The sequence below is a fragment of the Zasmidium cellare genome (genome assembly GCF_010093935.1).
Source record: "Zasmidium cellare ATCC 36951 unplaced genomic scaffold M409scaffold_38, whole genome shotgun sequence".
In the NCBI taxonomy this organism is placed as follows: domain Eukaryota; kingdom Fungi; phylum Ascomycota; class Dothideomycetes; order Mycosphaerellales; family Mycosphaerellaceae; genus Zasmidium; species Zasmidium cellare.
In genome coordinates, this window is record NW_022986982.1 from 47,700 (window position 1) to 65,315 (window position 17,616).

At 53.2% G+C, this 17,616-nt stretch overlaps 7 protein-coding genes across 7 annotated transcripts; 5 read left to right on the plus strand and 2 right to left on the minus strand.

Annotated features, from left to right (window-relative positions):
• Nucleotides 1–2,260: 2,260 nt before the first annotated feature.
• M409DRAFT_58657 (uncharacterized protein) lies at nucleotides 2,261–4,768 on the plus strand (the record flags this gene model as incomplete). Its single annotated transcript, XM_033813968.1, has 3 exons — nucleotides 2,261–2,301; nucleotides 2,625–4,322; nucleotides 4,447–4,768. 3 exons carry the CDS (start codon nucleotides 2,261–2,263, stop codon nucleotides 4,766–4,768), a joined length of 2,061 nt encoding a protein of 686 aa, XP_033662765.1.
• A 1,233-nt stretch (nucleotides 4,769–6,001) lies between these two features.
• On the plus strand, nucleotides 6,002–7,536 carry M409DRAFT_27605 (uncharacterized protein; the record flags this gene model as incomplete). The annotated part of the gene is made up of 3 exons (XM_033808644.1): nucleotides 6,002–6,040; nucleotides 6,096–7,082; nucleotides 7,150–7,536. The coding sequence occupies 3 exons, from the start codon at nucleotides 6,002–6,004 to the stop codon at nucleotides 7,534–7,536; spliced, it is 1,413 nt and encodes a 470-aa protein (XP_033662766.1).
• A 714-nt stretch (nucleotides 7,537–8,250) lies between these two features.
• On the plus strand, nucleotides 8,251–8,841 carry M409DRAFT_27606 (uncharacterized protein; the record flags this gene model as incomplete). The annotated part of the gene is made up of 1 exon (XM_033808645.1): nucleotides 8,251–8,841. One exon carries the CDS (start codon nucleotides 8,251–8,253, stop codon nucleotides 8,839–8,841), a length of 591 nt encoding a protein of 196 aa, XP_033662767.1.
• A 1,276-nt stretch (nucleotides 8,842–10,117) lies between these two features.
• Nucleotides 10,118–11,911, plus strand: M409DRAFT_58660 (uncharacterized protein; the record flags this gene model as incomplete). Its single annotated transcript, XM_033813969.1, has 1 exon — nucleotides 10,118–11,911. The coding sequence occupies one exon, from the start codon at nucleotides 10,118–10,120 to the stop codon at nucleotides 11,909–11,911; it is 1,794 nt and encodes a 597-aa protein (XP_033662768.1).
• A 409-nt stretch (nucleotides 11,912–12,320) lies between these two features.
• Nucleotides 12,321–12,924, minus strand: M409DRAFT_69416 (uncharacterized protein; the record flags this gene model as incomplete). The annotated part of the gene is made up of 2 exons (XM_033818281.1): nucleotides 12,321–12,533; nucleotides 12,589–12,924. 2 exons carry the CDS (start codon nucleotides 12,922–12,924, stop codon nucleotides 12,321–12,323), a joined length of 549 nt encoding a protein of 182 aa, XP_033662769.1.
• An 869-nt stretch (nucleotides 12,925–13,793) lies between these two features.
• M409DRAFT_58662 (uncharacterized protein) lies at nucleotides 13,794–14,759 on the plus strand (the record flags this gene model as incomplete). The annotated part of the gene is made up of 2 exons (XM_033813970.1): nucleotides 13,794–14,064; nucleotides 14,134–14,759. The coding sequence occupies 2 exons, from the start codon at nucleotides 13,794–13,796 to the stop codon at nucleotides 14,757–14,759; spliced, it is 897 nt and encodes a 298-aa protein (XP_033662770.1).
• A 181-nt stretch (nucleotides 14,760–14,940) lies between these two features.
• On the minus strand, nucleotides 14,941–15,649 carry M409DRAFT_37483 (uncharacterized protein; the record flags this gene model as incomplete). Its single annotated transcript, XM_033810738.1, has 3 exons — nucleotides 14,941–15,296; nucleotides 15,361–15,400; nucleotides 15,458–15,649. 3 exons carry the CDS (start codon nucleotides 15,647–15,649, stop codon nucleotides 14,941–14,943), a joined length of 588 nt encoding a protein of 195 aa, XP_033662771.1.
• Between the last annotated feature and the right edge of the window lie 1,967 nt (nucleotides 15,650–17,616).

Consider the following 17,616-nt stretch of genomic DNA (forward strand, 5'->3'; position numbering starts at 1 on the left):
CGTAACTGGCCCGATACCGTGAGGTGCTGCAGCTCTCGACGGGCACGACAACGGGAGCATGGGCTTGGGCTTGGGCGGGCGTGATGAGCTGCGGCATTTTTACTTCGCGCTACTAGCCGGCGCGAGCCCACACCTTCCCTCCCACTCTGACCTGCACTCATTTTGTGCCTCGCACCTGCCTGCGCCAGGCATTTTGCACCATTTCCGCTGCCCGCTAGCGCTCCCCCAAGCTCCGACAAAAGCCCACCGATCCAGACGTCACTGTGCCGCTAGAGCGCGCGGGGACTAGCTGCATCGTGCTGCACGGCTCGTCTGGTGCCCACCGCGGGGTTTCACGATGGGCTTTCCATCCTCCGCCAATCAGCGTCTGCCGCCGCCCTGCTGACAAGGCCTGCCTGAGGATCCCATCGGCCTGCAGCTCGCGTCGCAGACACGACGACGACTGCACACCACGCTGCCATCCCGCCCGTCGGCACCATTCGCTCATGACGTCGACGGCGGCACCACCGCCTACTCAACCTCACCACACTACGGGCATTGTTGTAAACCGAGTGAAACCACTGCTGGGCCTGCGTGTCTTGTCCGCCGATAGCAATGAAATGCGACTTGGCCAATTTCGGCGACGAGAGACTGGCGAGCGCGGCAACGGTCTGTCCAAGCAGTGGGCCACAGGCCACGAGCCAAGACTAAACAGCAGTCCCGAAATGAGAGAGCTCCAATGCAATCCGCCCAATTCCTCATTGCGGCATTCTGCAGGGCAACACCCGGCGCCGCCAAAACAAACACATTGGCTCTGCGTTGCCTGCTGAAATTGGCCCTGCCCATTCACTTCCCACGTTATCTCAGACACAGAATCGTCGAAACCACTCTGTTCGCAGCTTCATCTTCCACCGTGTCCGTCCGGCGTTGGCGCGGGTAGAAAGGCCCGCTGCTGTACCTGACGCTGAGACGGACGGCTGCCCCGTCTAGGCATCTCGTACCTGGCTACTACAGCGATGCAACTCTCTCTGAGATCTGCGCGACATGTTTTCGCAGTCGTGGGCGTTGCCGTCGCGTGTGCTGCCCGTCCCCAAAACCGGCTGAGTCGGCCTGCCATCCGTGACTCGCCGACTGAAGGACTTCCGGCGTGTCACTAACGATCCCACGCCCTTGCAGAATTTTTTTCCTCCACCGTAGATAGATTGTCGTGGTTCGGCACACACCGCCCGTATCAACCCTCGTGACGCGCGACTGTATGAGGCATTTTTGGTCCTACACATATTTGGCCGTGCCGTGCAGCCGTGTGGTGAAGGGCCACCCCAGGTACCGGCCAACACCACCGACGACGAGGCTCCGAGTCCGCCTCTGCCATTGATTGCCTTTGCCAACCCGGCCCAGTGCGCTCTCGTGCAGCCTCATCCCAACACGAAACGATCAAGTCAAACTATGCGCCCTCTGCCCGCCTCGTCGCCGCGACCGACCTTCGTTTCACACACTACTTGGCCTTTCTCGTCAACGACTCCGCGTCCCTTCTACTCGTTGCACCTCCGTCTTGGATGTATCCCTTGTGTACGCGGCCGTCAGACCTCCAAGCTGTGCGACAATCCCAACCTACGACGATCATGGTGCTGGACGTGAATGGAAACTCTTGGACCAGCTTCCAAGCACTCAAGTGCCGCAGATCGTGCTTTGCGTCTTTCTTCGACTTGGCTCTCGTCTCGCGAGCAGCGATGCGCACCGGGTCTGCCGGCGGTTCCTGGCCTGAGAGGATTCTGAATGCTGACTGCTGACTGAAACGCTGCTCTGCTGTACTCACACCAAACCCATTGGCGACGATTGTGGAATCCGCTCACGCGCTTCGTCATCCAACGGACTTTTTGCCGCAACTTTTGACAGCTCTACATCGCCTAGCCAGCCGAAGCAATCCGGACGCAGGAACCAACGAATACTTTGATCGGATTATAGCCAGGACCCGACGGCCCGTGTCGTTGTGGTCAATGCCACCTACGTATGCAACCTATGGGAGTGCGACCTTAGTGGCATTGGAGTTGGTTTATGTCAGCCTCAAACTTCGCGAGCTGCCTCCGGGCGTTCCGCTGCAAGACACCTTCGGCCGACACATGCACAATACGGACGGTGTGAACTATCGCTGGAGCTTCTTTTCGAACATCCACCTCATCTGGATCGGGGTTGTAGATGTATATGAGTGGTGTGACCATGCCCAGACCCCGAGTCGTACCTGCTGTGATGGGAGGAGCTGTAGGTGGATTTCTGCTGAAAGATGCAATCTGTGTCGCGTGAACAGGCAAGTGCTATGGTGAGGTAAGTCACGATTTCTGCTGTTACGTATTTCGTACCTCTCGTTGCCCTGGCGGCGTTTTACATTCCAGCAGTCAACAGACGATTGGCAAAATGGAGAGCACAGAGGATCATTCGCGAGTTCCAGCTCATCTACGACAATTCCATCGTCCGCCATCTCTTACACCAGAATCTGTCAAAACAAAGCCTTCGCAGAAAGTGCAGTCACAATCATCATCATCGCCTGAGCTTTGCCCACCGCATTGGCGACTACCACGCCGAAGAAGCCTGAAATCGACCCTGAAGTCAATCATCTGCAAGGACTAGGAAACCTTACTGGAACAGAGCCCGCCACAGACAATCCTACCGAAACGACCGCCAATGCGGATGAAAGACAGCGACGACTACCTGACCGCACGGGGAGCAAACCCTCGCACAGGATTGATATCGCCCAGCGTAGGGACTAGAACTCCATGTACGCCAGACTCTCCAGGAGATGCTCTGAAGCTCCACACAAACGATCGCAACTCCCCAACACCACATCCCAAGACAAGACCGTCACTCAGCCGAGCAAATGAAGGAAGAAAGATCAGTGGAGGACATACTCGCACAAAACGTACAGCCACCATCAATGGCATGCAGTGCAACTCCCCACACTCTGCAACCTCACACCAAACGCCGAGACATGAAGTCGAACAAGACCACGTGAGACGATCGTCGCCTACCCTGACCGAAGACTCCTTCGTAGTGCACATGCCCTCCGCACGTGAGCCCCAGCCTTTCGCCTACCCTGGCTACACCGCAGAGCAAATCGAGGCCCTGGAGCACTACCAGCGCAAGACGAGACAAGTGTCCAACGAAGGCTACGATCGACGACTGCTCCAAAACTGCGGTAAACCTTCCACCACGTTGAGCGCAGCAGAGTGCGACAACACCCCTACAACAGATGAAAACGGTCCTGTGGTCTATACATGTCCCACTGGGCAACATTTCTTCGCATATCGATATCACGACCCGCGCGATGGCACTACTTGGCCTGATAGCGAGCCACCACAACTGCACGTCCGCAAACGCAAGACCCCAATCGACAAGATCCGGCAAGAACTCACCACATCTCCCCGAGTGGAAGCGCAAGAAGAAGCCAAGCATGTTTTCTTGACCTCCCCTTTCACCCCATCCCCAAAGATTACCACCACCACATCTATTGATAGGAATGCACAAACGATCCGCAGGTCCGTACCGTCTTCAGAAGCGCATCCTTCTTCGAATTCATGCACTTCCAAGCACGCCCAGATCTGCTCGGCAACGGGAGAGATCTCCGGCAAGTCGATCTTCGGCTCGGCGCCGAGCTGCACGAACGTTGCCAACGCTGCCACTGCCGCCGCGGCGGGAGGTGATCTCTATCATGCCGATGGGGTTACAAAGACGCCCAGCGCGCCTGGGGAAACGGTTCCCGATGCGCATGCTGCTGCTGCTACTTGGGACCTTTGCGGTCGCTTGCCGAGGGTGAGGTTGGTGAGGCCGGAGTTGGCTGCTGTGCCGCGGGGGAGACGACAACGACAGGAGACGAGGGGGTGTTCGTTGGGGTGTCGCGGCGGAGAGTGCATCGAAACCAGGAAAGCATCCTCGTGCTCGACTGTCATCTGCACTGCTGGTGATGAAGAAAGCAACAGCCGCCAGGTCTCGACCTCCTTTGTCGATCCCCTCACCCAACAGGCAAGAGCATCTTCCAATGACAGCCGCGCTAGGATCCTCTACGCTCTCGCGACTCTCCTCCTCGACTACGCGAGGGGCTTTCAAGCACGGCTACCTGGATGGATTGCGGTCGTCGTGGAGACGCTCTGCGCCCTCGCCCTCGCCCCTGGGGATCAGGAAGATTTGCAGGTCAAGGAGAGGTTGGAGCTTTTCAAGGCTTCGGTGTCGTTGTTGGGGCATGGGTTGGCGGTGTGTGCTGCGCTGGCAATGGTGTGGAAGGTGGGTGTTGTGGTGGTGAGCTTGGTGGAGGTGCTGCTGTGGCCTTTGGCTGTGCCGGTGAGGGTTTTGAGGTTGGTGCTTGGGCTTGGGTAGAGAGTAGAGATGAAGAAGCCGTGTGGTATGGAGAATGACCTGGGCAGTGTTGTATCTGATATCTTGCTTTCCTCTTTTAGCGTTGGCTAACCATCGATGCAGATACAAGACAAGAACTCATAGCAAAGCAACACCGCACTCCGTCGTCCTACAGCAACTCATCTCTGCCGTGACACAGTCATCCACGTCCACGTCCTCGTTCTTCCTCACACCTATATCTATCTCCACAACGTCCAAGTTTCCAATCCGGCTATCGAAGACAACGCAACAATCCACCTCAATGTCTCCATCTCAGACTACGCGGTTCTTTCAGAACCTTCCTCAGGCCCAACTCGCTACCAACTCCCACCACGCACCACGCACCATGGACTCCCACCCACGGTCTATCGCCATCCCCACGACCATGGATCTGCCTATACTTTGAAAGAAAATCTTTTTCACGCTTTTGTGCGTCAATTTTGAGAGGAGGTGTAATATTGCTGACTAGCTTTTTGGATTTTGGTTGGGGAGTGCTGACCAGCTCGAACCACGGATATGAGATTTGGTAACTGCCGTAGTGTTGGGATAGTGATGGGGTGGAAAATGCCGCAGAGATGACATGAAGAAAAGGACGAAGAGAATTCTGGAGAGGAGTTGAGAAATTTCTCGTCAACGCTCTGGAAGAGGGGGTATGGCTAGATCACTCTGGAAGAAATGCCAACGCCAAGCGGAGAGGAAAAGGAAAGGGGATGTGACTCGAGCTGGGGTTTATGCGGTGAAGTTCATTCTACGCCTATCCTCGTTGTCTTCGACCGTGGCTGTCATGAAAGATGTATAGGAGAAGGACAGATGGCAGACACCACTTGGTACTCGTCTGAGAGTCGAGCAATCCTCGCCTGTCCAAGGCGTTGGGGGAGACATTTACGTTATTTCTGAGCTCATGCCGACTTGGCTGATTGAATGCATAGGTGCAGGCTTGAATGGCGGTGCAAGTGGAAGTACACCCCTCCATCCTTGTCACCAAGGGACATCCCGAAATCACAAGAGGTTCTGACCGCTACTCAAGATCTCGGAGCGGATACTGGTCTAGATGCCTCAGGATATATTAGTGATGGCCCTTGGCGGTCACTGTCAAGAGGGAAAGGATGCCAGTTTAACATGCTGTACAGGCGCCGGGAGGAATCTTGAAAGTCGGTCGAACATAAGGCACAGGTCTCTGTGTGAGGTTACAGACTGATATGCTCAAGGGCGATGATGGGTGCTTAACTACAGGACATGCAGGGAGCCACTATAGGCTTTGACAGTCTGAGGCATCGAGGATTTACACTGGATGTGCGTCTTGGTGTGTCGTACCAGGCACAGCGTGACTGCAGACACCCGACTGTACGATTCCTGTGGCTCTTGAGATCTGGATTGCAATGAAAACAATGGTATTCAACTTCGATCGGCGGTTCAACAGGCTCCCGCTGTCACATCCCCTTCTGGCCTGAATCAAGAAGATCCGTCACACATCGCTGGCCCACGGCGAGGCTTTATCACAATGACTTCCTCCTGCCGTCGTGGTCTCTCGTCGGTCGTGTTGGAAGCGCATACTCAGCCTCAAAGAAAGCTTTCCTGAGATACGGACAAGATGGGAGATCCACCGTCCTGCAGAGAGATAGGGTGCCTGTCGGTTGAGATGTCGGAGATCTGTACATTTCCAGCTGATCCAGACATTGTAAGTGCTGCATAAACGAAGCCCGGTGGTCGTTATTAGTTAACAAGCATCACAGGCAGGAATCGGTGTGTTGCTGTCCTTCTTCGTTTCCGTCACGCTCTCGTTTCTTCTCGCCGTGTACGGCTTCTACTTCATCAAAGGAAGCTACGTCCCGGATCAACTCACTACACTGGACATTGTTCCTGCAGGACCGGTAAATACCTTGATCGAGAACTTATTCCACGACCACAAGCCGCTCATCACTCGAGAAGTCTTCCGAGAAGTCATCCTTCTCTTCAGCGACCAGCAGTTGATCAATGGACTGGCCATCCTGACTGTGGCGTTCTGTAGGTTCGAGTCGATCACCCAGTATCACTTTGCTGTGGCATCGTGCTTGGCGAACATGGCTCTGGTCGTGCAGTTTATTGCCAGCGACATTCTCGGCGAGTTCTTGGGGCAGAGACCAGAGATGATCTGGTGGCGGGCATCTGCCTTTGTCACCCTCGCGGTGCTGTCTACACTCACCCTAATTTCATGCAACAGCAAATACTTTCTGCGTTCCTTTGGATCGGAGATGGCTTGTCTGTGGAACAAGAGCTCGGGAAATCATGCGGTGCGCCTAGCCCCAGACACAGTCGTGTACATGATACTCTCGCTTTGGGGCATCATAGACGTCCTGGGCCAATACTTCCCCGTCATCACCGACAATCGTCTGTTCAGAGGGGTAGAGACCTGGATCGTCGGCTGCCTACTTTTACCACGACGTTACTACATCCGCATGGAACAGTCCGCCAATGCATCCATTGCTCGCATCATTCTACGCGCCGCACTCCGCGGGCTCGCATTCTGCATCTTCGTTATCAGCGAGATCCTTGGCTCAGAGGCGCTGGAGCTCATCCGCAACTGGGCTATGCTGCTGGCCAACGTTATCGAAGTCTACTCCCTCAGGTATACGGCTTCTAAGAACGGGAGACAGGGGAACGAGGATACATGGGAATTTGGGCAAGCTGTCCCCATGTTCATGCTGATCCTGCCCCTTTGCACACTGTTCGAGCTGTACTGGGTAAGTCTTCATACTCGCCAGCAAGGCATCACTGAAGGTCGACCTAGATGGATACTTCCGGCGCAAGATAACGAAGAACAAGTTCCTCCACGACCAGCAGGACGACGCAGAGCGTCCACAATTAGACGACGAAGCAGCATCAATGACTACAACAATCGCGAGTAGCGGCGATAGCTTTTCCAGCCGCCAGCGACTCTGTGCACTCCTCTTCGAAGGCTCGCACGTATCGTCTTCCTCTCTAGGCCACACTCGTGTCGCGGCTCCAGAGCTTTCCATAGCAGCCGGCACGAACCCGGGGAACTATTACTTCAGTTGTCCTGCGGCCAAGATGGGGCCGACGGATCTTGAAGATCAAATTTATAGTTGCTTGTGGTTTCGCGTGCTTCTGAGGCTCTTCATGACGGGACTGTTTGTGGGGTTGACGGCGTTGGCATGTCTTGGGTATGCTGTCTAGGGGGCGTTCTTTCGATTGCCACGATTGACGAGATACGGGTGAAGGTGCCTTCGACTTGCCGTCGACTTTACATGACTTCAGGCTTCATACTTCTCGTAGGCTGGCCGCCGCTCTTGATCGTCACCTCAGTTGTTCTGGGGATGGTCTCATGGTATCGACCGCCCGACCAAGACATGGTTATTCTCTGCTTTTGTCATTCTTTTTAACACTACGGCATGGCTGATGCCAGTACATGAGAGGTCTTTGGACACTCACAGTGATCAGACAACGACAAGTGAAGAGCGAATGGCGACCAAGACGCCAACAACCTTTCCAGTTGGTGCAGACAAGCATACATATCCAATGCACTGCTGCACTAATGGGCTGTCCGATAACCGCATCCCTAAGCGTTTCCAGCACATGAGAGTTTCGACCATGTGAGATCTATTTCGTCCTCCAAGAAGATACGCGAGTGAGAAGATACCGTGGCAGCATTGAATGGCAGTCGCATGTTGACCGATTGGATCGCATTCATTGCCTTGAAGGATCTCGGCCGAGCATATCGTGGCACGTACGATGATACCATGCAGCCAGCTCGACATAGCTCGAGATCTTTATCGTATGGCGTTCGGTGTCTTTGTATATGATCCTTTGCAGTTCCAGCATATAGTTGAGATTTTGGAAGCCGTTCACTTCATTCCTTTCCAGCCCAATCCCCATCGTTAACAACCAAAAATGTACACCGCCCGCTCCTCCCCCCGCCTAACCTACCGCGCCGTCGAGTCCAGCGACGAAGCCTTCCTCTGGTCCCTCACGACAAACCACGAAGACTGGCGAAACTTCAACCCCGTCATGGACCGGCCGCCAACCAAAACCTACATCTCCGACTGGCTCAAAAAGATGATGACGGGCTCCATGCTCGCAGCCATAGTCTCCCTGCCCAAAGACCCCAGCAACCCCAACAGTGCAGAAGACACCCCCATCGGCATCGTCAACATGGTCGGCCCGCTCCCCGGCCTGGAATCCCACCACTGCAGCCTCTTCGGCCTGATCCTCTTGCCGGGATTCCAATGCAAAGGCTACGGCACCGAGGCGTTCAACTGGGCGGTGTGGTGGCAATTCGAGTGCGCGAATATGCATCGGTTGGAGTTGTTTGTGGCGGAGGGGAATGAGCGGGCGATTCATGTTTATAAGAAGGCGGGGTTTTCTGTGGAGGGGTGTCGAAGGGAGGCGAAGTTTTTTGAGGGGAGGTATTGGGATATCTTTTTGATGGGGTTGTTGGTGGGGAGTGGAGAGGCAGGGAAAGGGGGGAGAAGGGGGCTGTGAATGGGCGTGCTTGAGGGAGTGTGGTTGGAGTCCGGCTGTCTATTCTATTGATAGAAGAAGGGCACGCTCAGTCAGGAAGGTCTTGTCCTAGGTTGCTCGATTTGCAATTAGATGCAGCCCCAGCTGATGGAGTAGACCCAGGCCAGCGATTGGGATCGGCCAGGGCGCGTTCTCATCGAGCGGTTGGAGTGTCATATTCAACTCATAAGCCATACCAGCACTACGGGAGTTATGGCGCTCAAAACTCTTGACTATTTTGCAAAATGTAATGGAAGACTAGAGAGCGAACGAGCTAAATCTACCGCTCCAGCCACCACCTCGATCGCTTCGGCCACCTGGTGCCCTGGAAGATAAAGATGATGAGAGCTGTGGAGGATAAGATGTTGCTAGTTAGGGGCTGATGGCGTCTGCGCGAAGAGTCAGCCTGATGGTGTAATCTTGATGCGGTCGCCTGCAAGCTGCTCTGAAGCCTCCGCCGCCAATTTCTAGGGGAGATAATCGCTCAGATCATGTCCCATCAACTCTCTGGCTAGAACATGAAGAGCATGTCGGGCGGCAGCTGGAACGAAGAAACCTAAATACTGGCGAACAAGGCGAAGCTGAGCTCAAAGCGACAACGGCAGCCTATGGCCGGCAACGTCGCATGGAAGTTGCTGCCTTGCGCTGGGAGCGCTTGCCGTTCGCTTGTGACCCTACATATGCTGATTTGGCATAACAGCATAGCCATATTGGCGGGCGAGGACAGGCAATTCGCCCGAGGCGCTGCATCATCTCTACAATCAGGCGACTGGCGTGGCATTGATGAAATAGCTCGTAGGACACTGGATTCATGATCGCGTGGCCCTCCTCTGACTTGGAACACGATGTGAGGCTCAACAAATTGCCCAATCCCCTTAGCAAGTGGAAGTGTGCGCCACGTGTGAAATGATCACAACGTTTGAGGTCGCCCTGCAAGCTATTTGTACCTTCACTGTACCATGTGCAAGCAGAAATTGTGTAGGCTGTGCATACATATATCATGCAGATGGTGGTGGTGGCTGCGCACCAACACGAGCTGTGCCTGAACCTTATTCTCATCGATCGATACTAAAGTAGATGACGAACCACATTCCTTGAACATACTCTCGACCATAAAATGCGATTTGATACAACAATGGAGGCCACAAGGGCCCAACCTGGAAAGCACCAGATCTGTCTGCTTCGTTTCAACGATAATACGCAGAGTGAAGAATCAGTCACCTGCCCGCAGCCTTCTGACATGGAGGGTATCCCCAATATGTCACTGGTAAAGTGCTCGACCATCTTAGTGGCAATTAAGGAAGCACCTCCATATGTAGCCTTATCTTATGCGTGGGGGGATCCAAGTGTGACGAAGGAAGTCCTCCTGGACGAGAAGAGGGTCGAGGTGACAGCAAGTCTCGAGAGCGCATTGCGGCATTTGAAGAACAGTGTCGACTCATCCCTGGCCTTATGGGTCGATTATCTGTGCATCGACCAAGGAAATGAAGTTGAGAAGGCACAGCAAGTGTCACATATGCGTGATATTTACGCAACTGCTTCGAGAGTCGTCGTATGGCTTGGCGTGCAAGAGACCATTCAGGATATCGGGCTCGCTATCGACTGGATCGACCATTTCGGGGATCGTGCTCACAGATTGGGCATCGGAAGGACCCCTGCTCGAGTTTTGCGAAAGCTGCTATCGCCAACGGATGATCATCCATCAGGAGCAGTGGAGGAGCTTGATCAACGAGATATATCGGACTTTGTGGAGAGCCTCACAACCAGCCTCGACGCTAGCAGAAACCCTCACTATGAGCGGCTGATGGCAGCTCTCCAAGGATTTCTGTCAGTCGCATACTGGAGGCGAATCTGGGTCGTGCAAGAATTCACAGTTGCTACATCGCACGAGTTCATTTGCGGCTCTAGATCGTTCGATTTCATGTGCCTTCACTATGCTTTACGAGTTCTGCGGAACTTCAAGTACTGGCAATTGACAACTACGGCAACAGAAGTATCGCAGCAGCATCACTTGATCGACCACAAAACGGCAATTCCAATCGATACTCGTTGTGCCATGAGCTTGTTTAAAACATACCATGACGGGAAGTCAGATCTCATGCTTCTACTAAGCAGATTCACTCATTTCAAATCTTCAGATCCACGGGATAGGATCTTTGCATTGCTCGGGATCGCTGGAGATGCCGGTGAGCTCGGTATTGTGCCAGACTATACCAAGACGTGCGCACAAGTGTACACTGAAGCTGCAAGGGCGTTGGTAGAGCATGGATTTTTCGACATTTTCTCATATTGCATATATCCCCACATTGGGCCACAAAATATGCAAAGCTGGGTTCCTGACTGGTCACGAGTACAGACCCGCTACCCCTTGCAGGAGAGGATAACGAAGGTACATAAAAGCAGCTGGCTACAGCCCGACTTCCACGCCTCCAAGCATCTGGGTCAACCGACGTTGCACTTGGATAAAACAGGCATCTGGAATACTGCCCTGCAGTTGCAGACTATCGAAGTGTGCACTGTTACTGCAGTGGGTAGCCCATGGGAGACAGAAGGCCATGGTAAATGGCTACATAGTCTCCAAGTGCTTGCTATGTTTGCGTCGCCATATACCTGCGATCATGATAAAACGACGCACGCGATTTGGTCAACAGCTTTAGCAGGTCAACAGCTTCGTAAAGAAGACACGAAGCCCAGAATATCTGCGGAGACCATAGTTGAGCTTGATCGCGCGGTAGGGGGCAAGTGTTTAAGCAATGTCACATCCTCTACCTTGGTTAACGCTGGAATGGCTTCGTTCGCAGAAGCGATGCAAGTAGTCGGCCATGGCCGGCGTACCTTTTCAACATCCACAGGCAAGCTGGGCTGCGGTCCTCAAGAGATACAAGTCGGTGATGTGATAGTGATCGTGACGGGAGCCCAAGTGCCTTGCGTGGTAAGGAAGCGAACCGATATTGATCGTTATCTTATGTTAGGCGAAGCCTATGTGCACGGCTACATGGACGGCGAGGCAGTCGACTCTGATGCAATCATCGATTCGCTACTGTTGTGCTGATTCATGATCTGCTTTCGCTTCCAATGCACTTCTGTATAGAACGGGTGCTTGTAAAGCAATGAACCAACCAGATACCAACTGTCTGTGACCAGTACGTGCGTGTGTTTAAGCTGGGAATTGAAGTCACCATCCGCCGTCTTTCGACGAGTCGAGATGGCATGTGCTCTAACAGCTGAGGCTTTTTGCGAGTTCGAAGTCCCGATGTGTCGATGTGACACCGATGGAGATCGAAGAGGAGTGTGTGTGAATCGTTCGTACGCAATATGTCTCGAGTGGATGTCGAAAGCTTGTGCAAGCCGATAGTCTTTAACCTCAAGTATGGTATCTCCCATCCTCCCAAGTCTCCCGAACTCCTCGCTATGAACGCTCCAATACAACCAAATTAACCATATCTCCCGCGAGGAGATCCCTAATCCCTCGAGTATGATATCTTCGACCGCTTGGCCTTGGCATCGTCCTCATCCTCCTTATCCGTTGGCCGCTTCTTCTTGTTGTTCGACGCTTTGGAGTTGTTGCCAGCAGGTGTACCCGCGCTCGAAGCCTGCGCCGACGGCTGTGGAGCGAAAGACGCAGTAGGCGTGGGTGCGTGCGACGGCGTATTTGAATCAGGTCCTTCTTGTGCCTGCGTTCAACTCATCAGTACCTCCTCTCCCAGCTCTCACTCATTCCAAACTCACCCTCATCCAGCTCACACTACTCCTCGAGAACACCCGGTCCTCATCTCTCACTCGTCCCCTCCGTCTATCATCCGCGACCCTCCCGCTAACCTGCACATTCTTGACCCAACCATCGAAGCCACGCACGATGTTGCCTGAGTTGGACGTCTCTTCCAGGTACATGCCCTCCGTCTTGTAAATTTGCTCCTCCAGCGCGGCGAGCTGCTCGTCTAGTCGTCGCTTCTTTTCGAGGGTTTGGCGAAGTGTGCCGCGGAGTGATTCGTAGTATGGTCGGCCGGGTTGGTCTGCGGTTGCAGAGGCGGGTTGCGCGGAGTTTGGGGGGACATTCTCGGCCATGGCGGTTGTGGAGAGGGTTCAGCTGATGGTATTGATGAGAAGACGCGTAGAATCGCGTTGTGGACGGCGAGGTTGATGAATACCGCCGTGGTTTAGTGGTTGCGAGGGAAGGTGACGTTGTTTCCCGTGCTGAAATATACTCAGGTGGGCTGAATTCTTTCAGTCCGCTGGCTTCTGCAGCTCACTCTCCTGCTCCATTTCTTCTCAGATATCAGTCAACACCTGTGTGTCCCCTTCAAGCAGACAATCGAATTTCATCTCCTTCGACTGACACCGAATGGCCGATCGACCAGGACCTACAAGAGAACAGGCGCTCGACAATCGACGTACTGTGCCTTCTTGGCGAGACAAGACAAGAGCAGGTGTGCCTGAGGATCACCGATCAAAACTATTCCAAGCGACTTCAGCTGAATAAAACACCGGCGCCTCCCCATTAGGCTGGCTGCTTCTGCCAAGAACAGCCGAGATGTGCTCCTGCCAATAGTCTCGAGTTTCAGCCGCACTCGCACAGCACGTCTCTCTGTACTTCTATCGACCAAGACGCGACCACAATATCCGCTTGATTGCAGACGGTCCACGAAGGCTTGAACAGATAGGCGACTGCTTGGGAAATACGACGGTCGCTCACGTACACTGCATCAACGAGATTTGTCGATGGATAATTAGAAGGCTTTCCTATCATAGGACCTTGCCCAAGACCGTTAAGCGCATCGACGCAGGTGCAGGTGCCAATACCTGCAGTTACAGTACACAGCCTCAGCCTCTCCATTAGTCCCTGGAGCCAGCAAGTAGACAGAGCCTCTTCCCCTCTTCTTTCTACAACGTGAACGTTGTACACCTCACTCTGCTCAAATACATACCACTTTAACATGACACAACATACGCTGATTGGCGCTCTATGGCTCACCCTTCTCACTTTGGCCCAGGGCAGAGACTGTTTCTACCCTGATCACTCGCGAGCCGAGGACTACACACAATGCAACGCCGAAGCGACTCAAAGCGCCTGCTGCCATATCTCATCTGCGTGTCTAAGCAACGGCCTTTGTCTCTCACAAACCGAATTCGCCAACCGCATCACTCGCGGCGCCTGCACCGACTACACATACAGCAATCCCGCATGTCCATCGCAATGCATCCAGAGTACGTGGAACTAGACTTCAAGCCTTGCGCCAATAGAGGTCCCTTCCAGAGCTGACGAGACCACAACAGTCCAGCCTAATACCAATATCACCCTCTTCCCTGCCAACGTGTTCCCGAAACCCAAAGGAAATGGCCTCTTCTGTTGCGCTGGCAGCTATAACAGCTCGGGCCGCCAGTGTCAGGTCGCCTCTGACAGCGACGGGAACCGGGAGCCTTTCACGCTTCCCGTGGGGAGTGTTATAGTCGATCGCCGCACCGGTGCCACACTGTCCGATAACCCGACCACGAACTCGACGAGTGGCAGCGTGGTGACCGTGACGGCGAAGAGTGACAGTAATGTCACAGCTGTTGGGGTCGGGGTGGGCGTCTCCTTGGGCGTGCTGCTGCTTGCTGCGCTGGCCGGGTGCGTGGTGCTCTATGTACAGCTGCGGAAAGCGAAGAAAGAGCTGTTGCATGGCGTTGAATCAAAAGGTGCTTATCGGGATATGCCTAAGGAGCATCACGAGAATACTGTGTTTTCTCCTCCGGTTGGACAGCAGAGTCTTTATGCAGATGGAACGAGTAAGGCGTATAGCTATGGCTCGAGTCAACCTCCTGCGGCGCCCGTGGACTCGCCATTTAACAATATCGTGGCGGAGGCGCCGACGGAGAGAGACGTTGCTATGGCGGATAGTCGACCGGTGCTGAAGCCGTGAGCGGATGGAAGTGTTCTTGGAGATATCAGCACTGGCGTTGGGTTGAGGTTTCAGCCGGGAGAGTGTCAAAGTCACGACCGCCATAGTCATTCTGGATATTATAAATACTCGGTTAGCATCAACAAAGCCCCATACCATTCATATCGCTCCTCTCGCACCCTTTCCCATCCTCCTCATGCCCCTAATCCACATCACAACTAACAATCTTCACCTCACTCTTCGGCCGATCCCCCTTATCCGTCTGCACACTCCCCAACTTATCAACCACATCCATGCCCTCTGTCACCTTCCCAAACACGGTATGCTTGCCATTCAAATGCGGAGTCGGAGCAAGAGTAATGAAGAACTGTGAGCCGTTCGTTCCTGGCCCTGAGTTCGCCATGGAGAGGATGCCTTTGCCTTCATGTTTGAGGGAGGGCACGAATTCGTCTTCGAACTTTTCGCCGTAGATGGAACGCCCGCCGCGGCCGGTTCCTGTGGGGTCGCCGCCTTGGATCATGAAGGAGGGGATAATCCGGTGGAAGATGACGTTGTCGTCTGGAGGGCGGGTTAGTTCGTGTCTTGGGAGATGGAGGGAGTTGTGATGTGATGGTAAACATACATTTGCCTGTCTTGGCGAGAGTGGCGAAGTTGGCGCAGGTCTAGTATCATGTCATTAGAGCTCTCTAGGCTTTGAGGACGTCGTCGTTTTTGCTCACTCGTGGAGTCTGTTGCGTGAACAGCTGGATAGTGATATCTCCCAATGTCGTGTGCAAGACGACATGGTTGGGGTTCTGGACTACATCGCCTGAAGCGACGCCTGCTGAACCAGCTGGTGGTTTGGCTGAGGAGGTGGAATCGCCGGTGGTCTTGCTCTTGTCGCCGCCGAAGAGCTTCTTCAATTTGTCCATGGTTGTGTTATTCAGTTGATTGATGAAATTCGTTCTGTTTATCCGTCTTGAATGATGGATTGTTGTTGCAGAAACTTGAGAGAAGCGGTGACGTCTCCACAGCGACTGCGCGTGCTCACTTGCTGAAAGGCCCTCCGCAAGAAGCCGCTGCCGCGAAACGGACAACGACTGCGATACATTTCATCCCACCCCTTCGCCCCTCCGGAGACGTGTTCAGAGCATGTTCAGCTACAATACTGTGGACTTCAGTTCAGTATTACTTGCCTTGATCGAGGACACAGTCTTTCTACAGCGGCTCTCTCACCCGAGACGAAGAGGAGATGGCAAGCGTCCTTGTCCTTAAGCAGCTCCATCAAACATATACCTCTCCGCCATGGCTCTCAATACAAACTCGAGATATACAGTAGACTGAATGCCTCTTCAGACTGTGTGACCTGCTCACAACAGTGATTTTTGACCTCGCACTCTTGCATTGGAGCATCATCGCAAGCTGCCACAACGGGCAATGCATCCGCCCAATACATACGAAGCCAATGTTCTGACCGCAAGTCTTCACAAGCACGAGGTCGATTCTAGGTTTCCAGTGGCGACGGACATCTTGGTTCTCCGTGGCGTCGCGTGGAGGCTAGACTCTGGGGTCGATTGGAGGCTCAAGAAGGCCACGCACACGAGGAGCTCCCAATTGCTCGAGGGCTTTCAGAAGTTTTGAGCCATGAAGTTCCATACTGTCAACGCATAGTTCCTTGTGAGAGCATTGATGGACAAGACTGCGAGAGAAAGGGTTGAGATGTGATACGGACAATTTTGCAGAAGGAAGCCCGTTTGGAGAGCAGCATGTGAGAGTCGGGACATCTCCTCCGAGAAAGTGGATATGTCCCCATGCTTGCGTCAAGGTTCAAGGTCGGCGCAGATGCCGAGATTCGGTGTTTGCTCTGCCGCGACTGTATCTCTTGTTGCCCGAAAAGCGCACAGAAGGGAAGATGTCCCGAATGCGTTGAGTGCATATGGAGAGTACCGCAACAGAAGGTGAGAAGTACTGCCAAAGAAAATTACTGCTGGAAAGATGTCTTGAACAAAGAAGTTTTGAGAGCCCCGGGAATAGGACAGGCTGAATAACAGAAGGCTGTGATTGGCCCCTTTGCACGCATGTGAAGACACCCCGCAAAGCCGCGGCAAAGGCAAACAGGTCACGAGTGTGTTTCCAGAGGTCAGCCGCCGCCACGAGCCCGGGGTGCTCGATGAGATCCAAAGCACCAAGCAACTCCTGGCTCACTGTCACATGCTGCCGGAGTCGTTGCCCTGGTCGTGAAATATAATCGGCCGAGCCCAGAGTCTTCTCGTCCTTGTTTCGTCCTCATCTTCTCCAGCTTTCCCCAGAAACCGCTCTTACGGAGGGTGGTACCAAAAGTCCTTGCCACCCCCTTGCCGGCCGTAACGGATAGACTAGCTATATTAGTAATAGACTTTGTGATCCTTTAACTTTATTCTACTGTAAAGGTGTTAATTATAGCTATTACTAAAGCTATACTATCTTTAAATAGATACTGCCGTCGACTATAAGTTACTCTACTCCTATAGTAACTACTACTATACTTATAGTACGAAAGCTAGCTTTTTAGATTACTAATCGAGTACTTTAGCGATATAGAGAGCTAGCTAATAGTAGTACCTATAAAGTAGTCTAAACGTATACTAAAGATTTTTAGAATCGATAAAATAGCCGGACTAATATATATCTAGTTACTATAAAAGCGGCTATAGCGGCTTTTAAAACTACTAGCCTAACTAATAAAGAGGTAGCTCGCTAGACTTATATCTCGGAGAGGTAGATTCGTAATATTATAAAGTTAGCTAAAAAGCGTAGGTTTAACGGTAGCTTATACTATAATAAGTTCTTCGTAGATAAAGCTCGGACTAGCTAGCTAGTTAAAGTAGTTAATACTACTTTTAATATAGTAAAGGACCTT